The sequence below is a fragment of the Carcharhinus amblyrhynchos genome, chromosome 26 (assembly GCF_965287045.1).
Source record: "Carcharhinus amblyrhynchos chromosome 26, sCarAmb.v2.hapA, whole genome shotgun sequence".
Classification (NCBI taxonomy): Eukaryota; Metazoa; Chordata; class Chondrichthyes; order Carcharhiniformes; family Carcharhinidae; genus Carcharhinus; species Carcharhinus amblyrhynchos.
Window position 1 is genome coordinate 6857584 of NC_137349.1, and position 12476 is coordinate 6870059.

Below are 12476 nucleotides of genomic sequence, written 5' to 3' on the forward strand. Positions count from 1 at the left end.
TACCCTGCTAATCCCCCTGACACTAAGGTGACATGGCCAATCCACCTAACCCGCACATCTTTGGACTGTGGGAGGAAACCGGAGCACCCGGAGGAAATCCACATAGACATGGGGAGAGTATGCAAATTCCACACAGACCCAACACCAGAATTGAACCCGAGTCCCGGGCGCCTTGAGGGAGCAATGCTAACCACTGTATCACCATGCCACCCCTCTCCCACTGGCTGACGAACGTGTACATGCTCCCAGGTAGGGAAGAGACACGAGGTTCCCCCCAGTCTCCTGGTCAGCATTGGTCCCACAACTAATACCCGCCAAAAAAACCCTGAACATCGTTGCCCTGGGATCTTGCCGTACACAAAATATTCTAGCGCATATTCCTCTCCACAACATTGCAGAAGTAATTCACTGCACCAGGTAAAGTTTTGGGGACATTTCCAAACAGGAGACTAAATCAGTGCACACAATTTTTTCCATAACTTGTTATTTGACACGTGTGTGGTTCTCTCTGTTGGCTGCTAGCAGTGATGGATACAGGATGTTGTTTTTCTGTTGAGTCTAATGGGCTGCATTTTGCCAAGTTCATGTCACAGCCCTGAATGGTTAGAGACTTCCATTCTCGTACGACGGGATTTTAGCCGCAAAAGCTGCAATCTTGGGTACGAGATTGCTTGAATCTTACCAGGCATCTGACAAGTGGACGCAATAATAAGCACACTGCTGGTGGCCAGAGTTAAGCAGCGAATGTTTACACAGGGATTAAATGATTGCTGACGAGCGTTGCCAACTATAACAAAATAACATCTGTTAGCCGCCCTGTTTCTTAAAGGCGCAGCCATCCAGCCATCGCTAACTGCAGTAATAAAAATAACCAAGTCATAATTTGAGAACATAGGAATTAGAAGCAGTTGTAGGCAAATTCAACCCTTCGAGCCTGCCCTGCCATTCAATCAGATCATGGCCGATCTTTCCCTGGACTTAAGTCTGAGGTCACGTACCGACCGACTCAAGAACAGCTTCTCCCCTGCTGCACAATTGCAACAACAATTTAAACTCGGGTATTTCATTAACTGCAGTCAAAAATCTTTTTAGGAAAAGTAGCGAGCAAGGAGATTAAAGATTATAGTATGCAGTTAGAACGATCCACTTTCAGAAACGTCATTAGTAAACAAAGGGTTTATTTACAGGGATCTACAAGAGCGACAACATGGTGAGTTCTGGAATCGCTCCTGCCTCAGAGAGCCTCCCCCCGCAACGGTCCCTCCACTCTAAGTCCCATTTGGACACGCATGCCAGGGTGACCCTTAGAATCAAAGGCGCACTAATCCCATTTTCCTTCACTTGTCTCATTTCTTTGAATGTTAGGATATTTCAAGTGCTCATTCAAATTTTTTTTAAAGGTCGTAAGGTTTCCAGCCTCCAATCGGGATTCAAGAGTGGAGGGCCCCAGGGGGAGGAGTTCTCTGAGGCAGGAGGGATTCCAGAACTCGTTGCAGACATGCTGCTGCTCTTGTCGATCCCAGATGAGACCTTCAAGGGCCCGAGGAACAAATCTCCCAAGGCACACGCCATCCTAACTTGGACAGATATCATGGTGCCTCGGTCAGATCTCGGCCCTGAGTCAAAGTCTCAGAAGTCCAGCATTGTGGGGTAACTTTCCCCACACGCAGCTGCCAGATTAGTGAAGAAAATGAATCGCTACCTCAACAGTCAGGTCAAAACCTGGGCTGCCGCCCCCGGTCTCAGGCTCCGGGCAATCTATGATGCACCCCGTGGTTGAATACCCCACCAATGATTACGATCATGTGAGGGACAGTTGCTTATGGAAGGCAGCGTAACCCCTGGCAGCCATGAAACTAGCAGCACAGATAAAGCCAGTATCTTCAGGGCAACACAAGGATTAAACCAACACTTCGTGTTTTGGGATGTGATAGGTTAGAGGGATGAGCAGGATAACTAAGCGGGGATAGGGCCTGGGGGAGATTGGCAGACTCGATGGGCCAAATGGCCTCCTTCTGCACAGTAGGGATTCTATGATTCTATGAACTCTTCAAGGTGCCGAGACTGGAGGTCATGGGTTCAAAGAACAAAGGACAAAAAACAATACACCACCATCTCAAGGGCAACTAAGGACAGCCTTGTCCCTCCCTATCTCTGCAACTCCCTTCATCCCTACAAACCTCCGAGACATCAGCGTTCCATGATGTGGAGATGCCGGTGTTGGACTGGGGTAAGCACAGTAAGAACCTGGTGTTGCGAGGCTTCTTACATCAGCGTTCCCCCAGCCTTGGCTGCTCGCCAGTTTAATTTTTCCACTATTGGCAGCTCCCTCTAGGCCTTGGGCCTTGCAACTCTCTCCCAGTACCTTCCACTCTCTCCCCTTCTCTTCTCTAATTCTGCGTCAAATCTTGCTTGATTACGCTCCTGTGAAGCATCTTGGGACATTTCACGGCATCTAGGTAATATTAGATAATATATAATACATATATACTGATTCCTGGGATGGTGGGACTGGCGTATGAGGAGAGATTGAGTCAGTTAGGATTTTATTCACCAGTGTTCAGAAGAATGAAGGGAGACCTCATAGAAACCCATAAAATTCTAACAGGACTCGACTGGGTAGACGCAGGAAAGATATTCCCAATGGTGGGGGAGCCCAGAACCAGAGGGCACAGGGTAGGCCATTTAGGGCAGAAATGAGGAGAAAATTCTTCACCCAGGCAGTGGTCAGTCTATGGAATTCATTACCACAGAAAGTTTGTAAGGCCAAAACATTGAATGTTTTCAGGAAGCAGTTAGATATAACACTTGAGCAGGAGGGGATATTATAGAGTAGTAGAAGTTTACAGCATGGAAACAGGCCCTTCGGCCCAACTCGTCCATGCCGCCCTTTATTTTTGAAAACTCCTAAACTAATCCCAATTGCCCGCATTTGGCCCATATCCCTCTACACCCATCGCACCTATATAACTATCTAAATGCTTCTTAAAAGACAAAATTGTACCCATCTCTATTACTACCTCTGCAGCTTGTTCCAGTTATAGGAGGAAACGCAGGATCAGGCTACTGAGTTGGATGATTAGCCACAACCATACGGTGGCACAGTGGTTAGCACGGCTGCCTTACAGGGCCAGGGAACCAGGTTCAATTGCTGGCTTGGGTCACTGTCTGTGTGGAGTCTGCACGTTCTCCCTGTGTCTGCGTGGGTTTCCACCGGGTGCTCCAGTTTCCTCCCACTGTCAGAAAGATGTGCTGGTAAGTGCACTGGCCATGCTAAATTCTCCCTCAGTGTACCCAAACAGGTGCCAGAGTGTGGCGACTAGGGGATTTCCACATTATCTTTATTGCAGTGTTAATGTAAGCCTTATTTGTGACACTTCAATCATAATGAATGGCGGAGCAGGCTCAAAGGTCTGAATAGCCTCCGCCTGCTCCTATTTCTGGTGTTTCTATATGTACATATACAAATTATTGATATTGATGTATGCCAATAGATGTCAGACTTGTCATTGACATTTATATCTCCAGTTCTAAAACAGGAGCTACAAGGTCCTGCAGGATCGTAAAGTCTAAGCATTCCCAAGCTGCGTCTATGAAAGTTACGCTGCTGAAATAACTAAGCAACTGAACATGAACAGACTGCGAAGCTCGCACGAGCAAGCAGTCATCAGCCACCAGATTAGGGAAGGAAATGAATCACCACCTTGACAGCCAAGTCAACATTTGAGCTGCTGCCACCGATCTCAAGACTCTGGCCAGCCTATGATTCACCCCGTGGTTGAATATCCCACCAATGATTACTATCATGTGAGGGACGGTTGCTTATGGGAGGCAACGTGGCCCCTGGCACCCATGAAACTAGTAGCACAGAAAAGCCAGTGTCTTCAGGGCAACTCTTCAAGGTGCTGAGGCAGAAGGCCACGGGTTCAAAGAGCAAAGAACAATACAGCACTGGAACAGGCCCTTCGGCCCACCAAGTCTGTGCTGTAATCGATGCCTCACTAATCTAATATTTTAGATTAGAGAGGCATCTAATATTTCCTTGCCTCTACGTGATCCATATCCCTCTATTCCCTGCCTGTTCATGTATCTGTCCAGGTGCCTCTTGAACGTTGTTATAGAATCTGCTTCCACCACCTCCTCCGTCAGTGCGTTCCAGGCATTCACCACCCTCCATGTGAAAAATTTGCCCCTTACATCTCTTTTACACTTTCCCCCTCTCACTTTCAACCAATGCCCGAGTAATTGACCCTTCGACCCTGGGAGAAAGACTCTGACTATCCACTCTATCCAAGCCTGTCATAATCTTGTAAACCTCTATCAAGTTCCCCTACATCCTCTGGCACTTCAGTGTAAACAATCCAAGTTTGTTCAACCTTTTTTCATAGTTCATACTCCAAACTAGGCAACATCCTGGTAAATCTCTTCTTTATTTAAAAGGTCTATTTACTTATTAGTCACAAGTAGGCTTACATTAACCTTGCAAGGAACTTACTGTGAAAATGCCCTAAGTGCCACATTCCGGTGCCTGTTGGGGCCAATGCACCTAACTAGCACATCTTTCATACTGTGGGAGGAAACCGGAACACCCAGAGGAAGCCATGCAGACAGAGGGAGAATGTACAAACTCCACACAGACAGTGACCCAAGCCAGCAATTGAACCCAGGTCCCTGGTGCTGTGAGGCAGCAATGTTAACCACTGTGCCACCATGCCGCCAATGCATCCCCTGCACCCTTTCCAATGCATCAACATCCTTCCGATAGTGTGGCAACTAGTTTTGTGAACAATAATCCAAATGCAGCCTAACCAAAGTCTTATACAGCTGCAACACGATTTTCCAATTCCTATACTCAACACCCCAACTGATGAAGACCAGCATGCCATCCGCCTTCTTGACCACCTTGTCCACCTGAGTTGCCACCTTCAAGTCCCACTCCAGAAATTTAGCGGACAACCTAGGATGTCACTGCAGTACCTTACATAGGAGGTGCTGCACTGTTTTAGGTGCTGTGGCGGTGAACTGAGGCCCCATCCGAAAGGACGCATGAGCATTAGAGATCCCACAACACTATTCAAAGAAGCAGGGCAGTCTCCCCTGGTCAATATTTATCCCTCACCCAACAGTTAAATCAGATTATTTGGTCCTCATTGCATTGCTGATTTTGGAAGTTTGCTGAGGTACAAATTGGCCACCTCATTCCCCACATTGACTAAAGCACATGATTGGCAGTAAAGTGTGTTGGGACATCTTGAATCATAGAATCCCTCCAGTGCAGAAAGAAGCCACTGGACCCATCGAGCCTGCACTGACTCTCTGAAAGAGCATCCCACTCAAACCCTTCCCTTCGCCCTATCTCATAACCCTGTGCATTTACCAAAGCTAATCCACCTAACCTACGCACCACTGACATTAAAGGGCAATTTAACATGGCCAATCCCCCTAACCAACACATCTTTGAATACTAAGGAACAATTTAACACGGCCAATCCGCCTAACCTACATATCTTTGGTTACTAAGGGGTAGTTTAGCATTGCTATTCCACCTACCTGCACATCTTTGGACACTAAGGGACAATTTAGTATGGCCAGTCCACCTAACCTACTCACCTTTAGGCATACTAAATTGCTCCTTAGTATCCAATCTCCCTAACCTACACACCTTTGGATGCTAAGGGGCAATTTATCATAATCAGTCCACCTGACTTGTACATCTTTGGAGTATGAGAGGAAACTGGAGCATCCAGAAGAAACCCAAGCAGACACGGGGAGAACGTGCAAACTCCACACAGGTTGTCACCCAAGGCCAGAATTGAAACCAGATCCCTGGCGCTATGAGGCAGTAGTGCTAATCACTGTGCCAATGTGCCATCCTAATTACAAATCTTTCCATCAGAACAGACGGTTACAGAGAACTGGGAGAATGAAAATCCTGCAGCATTTTAGCATCAGGGGTGTCTACATTCAGCACAGACAGGTTGACAGGGATACATACCGCATGCGCGTAGGAGCTGTAGGTGTTGTTAAACTGGAGTGGGATTGGATTGAACATCCCAAACTGACCCACCATGTGCTGCATGCGCCGCAGTGTGCGCTCCTTGTCCGTGTCCGCAAACTTCACCACCAGGCTGGAGGATGCTCCCTGAAAATACACACAAAATATCAACGTCAACAACAGGAGAGCCATGCATCCACCTTCCTGTCTCCAGGACTCACTCCCGACTAACAGAACCTACACAGCACAAAGAGATTTCATGCTCAGTTAAACCTCCCTCTCTCAGCCTTGGTTAGCTAATGCCGATTGTTTGTCTCTTTGTGGAAGCCACCACAACTCAGTCTATGACTGGGAATCATTCCGTACCCTCATCCTAGCTATGGTTCAGATCCATAAGCCTCAAAGTTCTTCCCACACAGCAGACAAGTGGCCAGAATGGCTGGGTGGTTGTTTCAACGCAAAGAAATCAGGGAATGTACCCCAACAAACCAGTTACACTCACTTTGGCAATTTTACCAGGTTTACCAGGCTTATTCCAGGGATTGCAGGGCTGATGTATGAGGGGAGATTGACTAGGTTAGGATTGTGTTCACTGGTGTTCAGACGAATGAGGGGGAAATCTCATTGAGACTTAAAAAATTCTAACAGGACTAGACAGGGTAGATGCCAGGAGGATGTTTCTGATAGTGGGGGAATCGAGAACCAGGAGTCTGAGGATTCAGGGTAGACCATTTAGGATGGAGGTGAGGAGACATTTCTTCACCCAAAGAGTGGTGAGCCTGTGGAATTCATTACCACTGGAAGTAATTGATGCCAAAACATTGAAAGTATTCAAGAGGCGGCTGGATATAGCGGATGGGGTGAATGGGATCAAAGGTTATGTGGAGAAAACAGGATTAGGCTATTGAGTTGGATGATCAGCCATGATTGTAATGAATGGCAAAGCAGGCTTGAAGGGCTGAATGGCCTTCTCCTGTTCCTATTTTCTATGTTTCCATGGTTCTATGTTTACAGGGTTATGAGGTGTGTAATTGCCCCATCGTGGAGAGTTTGGACACATCATTAACATATTTAAACAAGACTCCGACAGTGCAGTTGGAAGTCTGCATTCAATTTAACCCTGTGGCACTGAGGGCAACTGTCGCAACCGTGGGCACGGCACAATGGGCCAAATGGACATCATCCAAGCTGTGTCATCTTAAGTCAATTACTCCCCCAACACCCAAAACCCAGAAACCCCCAACACCCCGAAACCCCCCTACCCCAGAACCCCCCAACACCCAGAACCCCCAACACACAGAACCTCTCAACACCCAGAACCCCCCCCCAACACCCAGAAGCCCTTCCAACACCCAGAACCTCCCCCACACCCAGAACCCCCAACACCCAGAACTCCCCCAACACCCAGAACCCCCTCAACATGCAGAACCTCCCAACATCCAGAAGCCCCTCCAACACCCAGAGCCCCCCAACACCCAGAACCCCCCCAATACCCAGAACCCCCAACACCCAGAACCCCCCCAATACCCAGAACCCCCAACACCCAGAACCCCCCAACACCCAGAAACCTCCCAACACCCAGAGCCCCCCCAACACCCAGAACCCCCCAACACCCAGAACCCCCCCAATACCCAGAACCCCCAACACCCAGAACCCCCCAACACCCAGAAACCTCCCAACACCCAGAGCCCCCCCAACACCCAGAACCCCCCAACACCCAGATCCCCCCCAACACCCAGAACCCCCCAACACCCAGAACCCCCCCAATACCCAGAACCCCCAACACCCAGAACCCCCCAACACCCAGAAACCTCCCAACACCCAGAGCCCCCCCAACACCCAGAAGCCACCCCAACACCCAGATCCCCCCCAACACCCAGATCCCCCCCAACACCCAGAACCTTCGCAAACACCCAGAACCCCCCCAACACCCAGATCCCCCCCAACACCCAGAACCCCCCAACACCCAGATCCCCCCCAACACCCAGATCCCCCCCAACACCCAGAACCCCCCAACACCCAGAACCCCCCCCAACACCCAGAACCTTCGCAAACACCCAGAACCTCCCCAACAACTGGCACCTCCCTCCAACACCTAACTCCACCCCACGCCAACAAACGGAACCTCCCCCTCCTCCACATCAGTTGAGGAACATTGATTTGATTTTTGGTTTGATTTGATTTATTATTGTCACATGTATGAGCATACAGTGAGAAGTATTGTTTCTTGTACTCTATACAGACAAAGCACACCATTCATAAAGGAGGAAATGAGCAAGTGCAGAATGTAGTGTTGCAATCATAGCTAGGGTGCAGAGAAGGGTCAACTTAATGCGAGGTAGGTCCATTCAAAAGTCTGACGTCAGCAGGGAAGAAGCTGTTCTTGAGTCAGTTGGTACATAACAGAGAGCACAGACGGAACCTTCCCTTATTGTTATAGTTTAATTCCAACTGGATAAAGTACTTAATCAAAACCACTTTTTAACATAGTATTAAATTATTGACAATGTGAGCATTTGTTGCCCATCCCTAGTTGTCCTTGAGAAGGTGGTGGTGAGCTGCCTCCTTGAACTGCTGCAGCCCATATGGTGTAGGTCCACCCACAGTGTTGTTTGGACAGGAGTTTGACCCAGCGGCAGTCGCAAGTCAGAGCGGTGAGTGAGTTAGAGGGGAATGTGAAGGTGACGATGTTCCCCTGTGTTCGCTGCCCTTGTCTTTCTAGTCGCAGAGATCACGGGTTCGGAAGTTGCTGCTGAAGGGGATTTGACAAGTTGCTGCAGTGTGTCTTGTACGTGGCGCACGTCAGAGCCACTGCGCGGAGGGAGCGGGTGCTTAAGGATTGATGCACTTTGCAACGAGACACTTGCACTGTACAACTGTCCGGTTATCTAATGAGGCCGGGCTGCTCATCATCAACTCCAGAAGCATGAATGTCTTGGCTGCAGTCCCAGCTCTAAGGGGCAGCTCCGAAGGTGGAGGGAGTGACCTTACTTGAGAAGGATCTGGCTGCCTTCCCGCCAAGATGCAACTCATCCAGTCTGAGGTCAGGGGAGCACTGAAGCCAATGAACCAGGCTAGATACTGAGCAGCTATTTAATTAGTTAATGTGCTGCTTGTTGGTGTGTGTCCTGGTATCTTTAGCAGCCAATTGCTTCTCAACACTTGGGCTATTAAGCTGAACATTCTCATTTCAAAATATTATTCTAGGCTTTGCAGATTAAGGCTCATCCCTCTGTGGAAATAGGAATCCATTGAAATGTGCAGTATGCGGATAACAACGAACAACAAAAGGGTATGTTTATAATTGGTTTGGGTGCTGAAAGGCTGTAGGTATTTCGGAGCTTAGGCCCAGCTAAATGAGTTCATTATCACCGTGAGATTATCCGATTTGCATTCAACGTGAATTTTGCACTCCCGGATTATCTTCGTTTGGTTTTGAGTTGGGGGACTTGCGGTGCTGGGGGGAATGGAACGCCTTCTACTCCGAAACCGGAGTGCCAGCAAAGAACGCTGCCCGTTCCAGCATCCCTGCCTCCTCCACAGCCTTCCCCGGAAAGCCGCTCCCTTTGTTGAGTTGTCTTTTAAGAAAGAAGCATTTCCTAGCACCAGGCACTTAAAGTTGTCCTTCACAAGCTGCCAACAAGTGCCCCTGCCTTGGGGGAGGGGGCGGGGTGGGGGCATGAAAGTTTTGTTCCTCATTTATTTTTTTGTGACGTTGGTGTTTGTAAAGTTATTTTAAAAAGTCATAAAATGCTAAGTGTTGTAAAATTGCATGGTCCCTTTGAAAGGAGGTACAGGTACATGCAGTTCACAGACCGAAACATTATATCGCGAGGCCAGGCAGTGCTGTTGCCAAGACAACACTACTGAATTTTGTCCAATCAGGTTAAACTTGGCACTTTGCTAACAGCAGCCTATTAGATTTAAATTTGATGTTTTGTTAACCTGAGAACCAATCCTATTGTGGGTATGTCATCAAGTGTATAAGAGTCAGCTCCCAGCTCCAGAGAGACACAGCCAGCAACTGCTCTTTGTCACAGCTCACAGCTTTGGAAAGAGAAAGAGAAAGAAAGAAAGAAAGAGAAAGAGAGAGAGACAGAGACAGCTACTGCTGTCTGGCACAGCTCACAGCTTTAAGAGAGGGAGAGAGGGACAGCTACTGCTCTCTGCCACAACAACTATCCCTGCCACAGCTCATAGCTTTTAACTCAGAGTCTCATCTGACTAGAAATGGTACCAAAAGGAGCCAGAGATTCCATTGAGAAGAAAGAAGATGGAAGATTCCAGAAGATAAAACCTGGTTGTAGTTTGAGAGTGACTAAAAATATTCCTTTTTTTTGTTAATAAGTGGGAATTGTATTTATCTAAACAGTATTCCATTAGTATAGCGTTTTATGCAATTTGTAATAGTTTAGTTAACCTGTCCACTGTTAGGTAAATTAAATGTTATTTATTGATTTTATAGAGAGAATCTCAGGTAGTTATTTTGATTTAACCAGTAAAACTTGCTGAAGGGCCGATCGTAATACTTCTCACACACTCTTTAACGGATTATGAGGTAAGGTACTCCTATTTGAGTGGGTAGATGTTAGCTCTCAGAGAGGGCATCAACCTCTGCTTCATGACACTTACAAATGCCTTATCAACATAAAAATCACCCCCCCCCCACCCCACTCCCCCCAATAAAAAAAACAAACAAATTGAAAGACATTTTGAAACCTAGTCTTGTCAGCCATAGAAAATACCATCACACTGTCCTTTTATTTTATCTTTATTCATGGGAGGTGGACGTCACTGGCTGCGCCAACATTTATTGCCCACCCCTGAGGGCACTTAAGATGCTGTGAATCTGGAGTCACATGTAGGCCAGACCCAGGTGAGATTTCCTTCCCTAAAGGACATTAATGAACCAGATGACAATCTGATAATGGTTCCGTGGTTGTCATTAGACTTTTAATTCCAGGTTTTTATTGAATTTAACTTCCACCACCTGTCGTGGTAGGATTTGAACCCGGGTCCCCATTATCCTGGGGTCTCTGGATTACTAATCCAGTGACAATACCACTACGCCATTAATTTAGTTGAACAGCTGGATTACAAACAATAACTTTTAAAAACCATTTTTTACTCCTTCCTTAAAGTTACAAAGGCAGAATGGACCGGACAAACCCTATTCCATTCCTCTAGCTCCAAAAACCCAATTTAAATTCCAACTGAATCCAACTCATGGTCCCCAGAAGAAAGACAAACAAGATACAAGCTGACAAGATAAAGTGTTGCATCCCATTTTGGGCTTAATCTGACGCTTGATCTTAGCCAAAAGGCTAAGCACTGTGGGCGCACCTACCCCAACCGGCCTATAGTGGTTCCAGAAGGCAGCTTACCCACAACCACCTTCAGGTAGGGATGGACAATTAATGTTGGCCAACCAGAGACACCCACATCCCACAAATAAATTTTTAAAAACACACAGTAAGCTCACACACAACATCTCCTGATTTGCTATTAGTCCTTGCGAACCACTTGTGTCACCTACGCCTCATCCAATCACAACCTCCCAAGTTATGCTGTCTCCTTCAGAGCAGCTGATAGAGCAAAACTCACCGCCATTGTTTGACTGCCGTGTAATGCGTTAATGGCTGCCTGGGCTTCAGCATGCGTGGAGAACTTCACAAATGCACAACCTACAAGAGGGCAACAAAGGCAGAATTACATGGCATGTATGGCAGAGAGACAGGCCATTCAGCCCAAATGGCCTATGCTGGTATATATGCTCCATACCAATTTCATCCCACCACAAATTCACAAAAATAATCCCCGGAATGAAGATCTTGTCATATGAGGAACGGCTGAGGAGTCTGGGTCTGTACTCGTTGGAGTTTAGAAGGATGAGGGGGGGTCTTATTGAAACTTACAGGATACTGCGAGGTCTGCATAGACTGGATGTGGAGAGGATATTTTCACTAGTCGGAAAAGTTAGAACCAGAGGGCACAACCTCAGGCTAAAGGGACAATCCTTTAAAAAAGAGATGAGGAGGAATTTCTTCAGCCAGAGAGTGGTGAATCTGTGGAACTCTTTGCCGCAGAAGGTTGTGGAGGTCAGGTCATTGAATGTCTTTAAGACAGAGATAGATAGGTTCTTGATTAATAATGGGATCGGGGGTTATGAGGAAGAGGCAGGAGAATAGGGATGAGAAAAATATCAACCATGATTGCATGGCGGAGCAGACTTGATGGGTCAAGTGGCCTAATTCTACTCCTATGTCTTATGATGCCATGGTTTAAATTCACCCCCCTCTGTCAATGTTTACAATTGTTCCTCTTTCCTTCATTGTTTCTCCAGCTTCCCCTTCAAAACATGTTGCTATTTGCTGCAAACGGTAGCATGTTCCACACTCCTACTGCTCTCTGAGAAAGGAGGTTTCTCCTGAACTCCATTTTGGATTTGGCAGTGACTGTCTTACATTTATGGCCTTAGCTT

General features: G+C 47.2%; 1 protein-coding gene across 5 annotated transcripts in view; it reads right to left on the bottom strand.

Moving 5' to 3' along the window:
• Positions 1-12476, bottom strand: part of LOC145358793 (CUGBP Elav-like family member 4) — a 484168-nt gene that overhangs the window by 54236 nt on the left and 417456 nt on the right. For all 5 annotated transcript variants that reach the window (XM_080213087.1, XM_080213088.1, XM_080213086.1 and 2 more), the window contains 2 exons: positions 11600-11679; positions 5996-6142 (listed from right to left, as the gene is read on the bottom strand). In XM_080213087.1, the coding sequence (XP_080069213.1) occupies positions 5996-6142; positions 11600-11679 (227 nt within the window). The remainder of the gene's footprint in view (positions 1-5995; positions 6143-11599; positions 11680-12476) is intronic.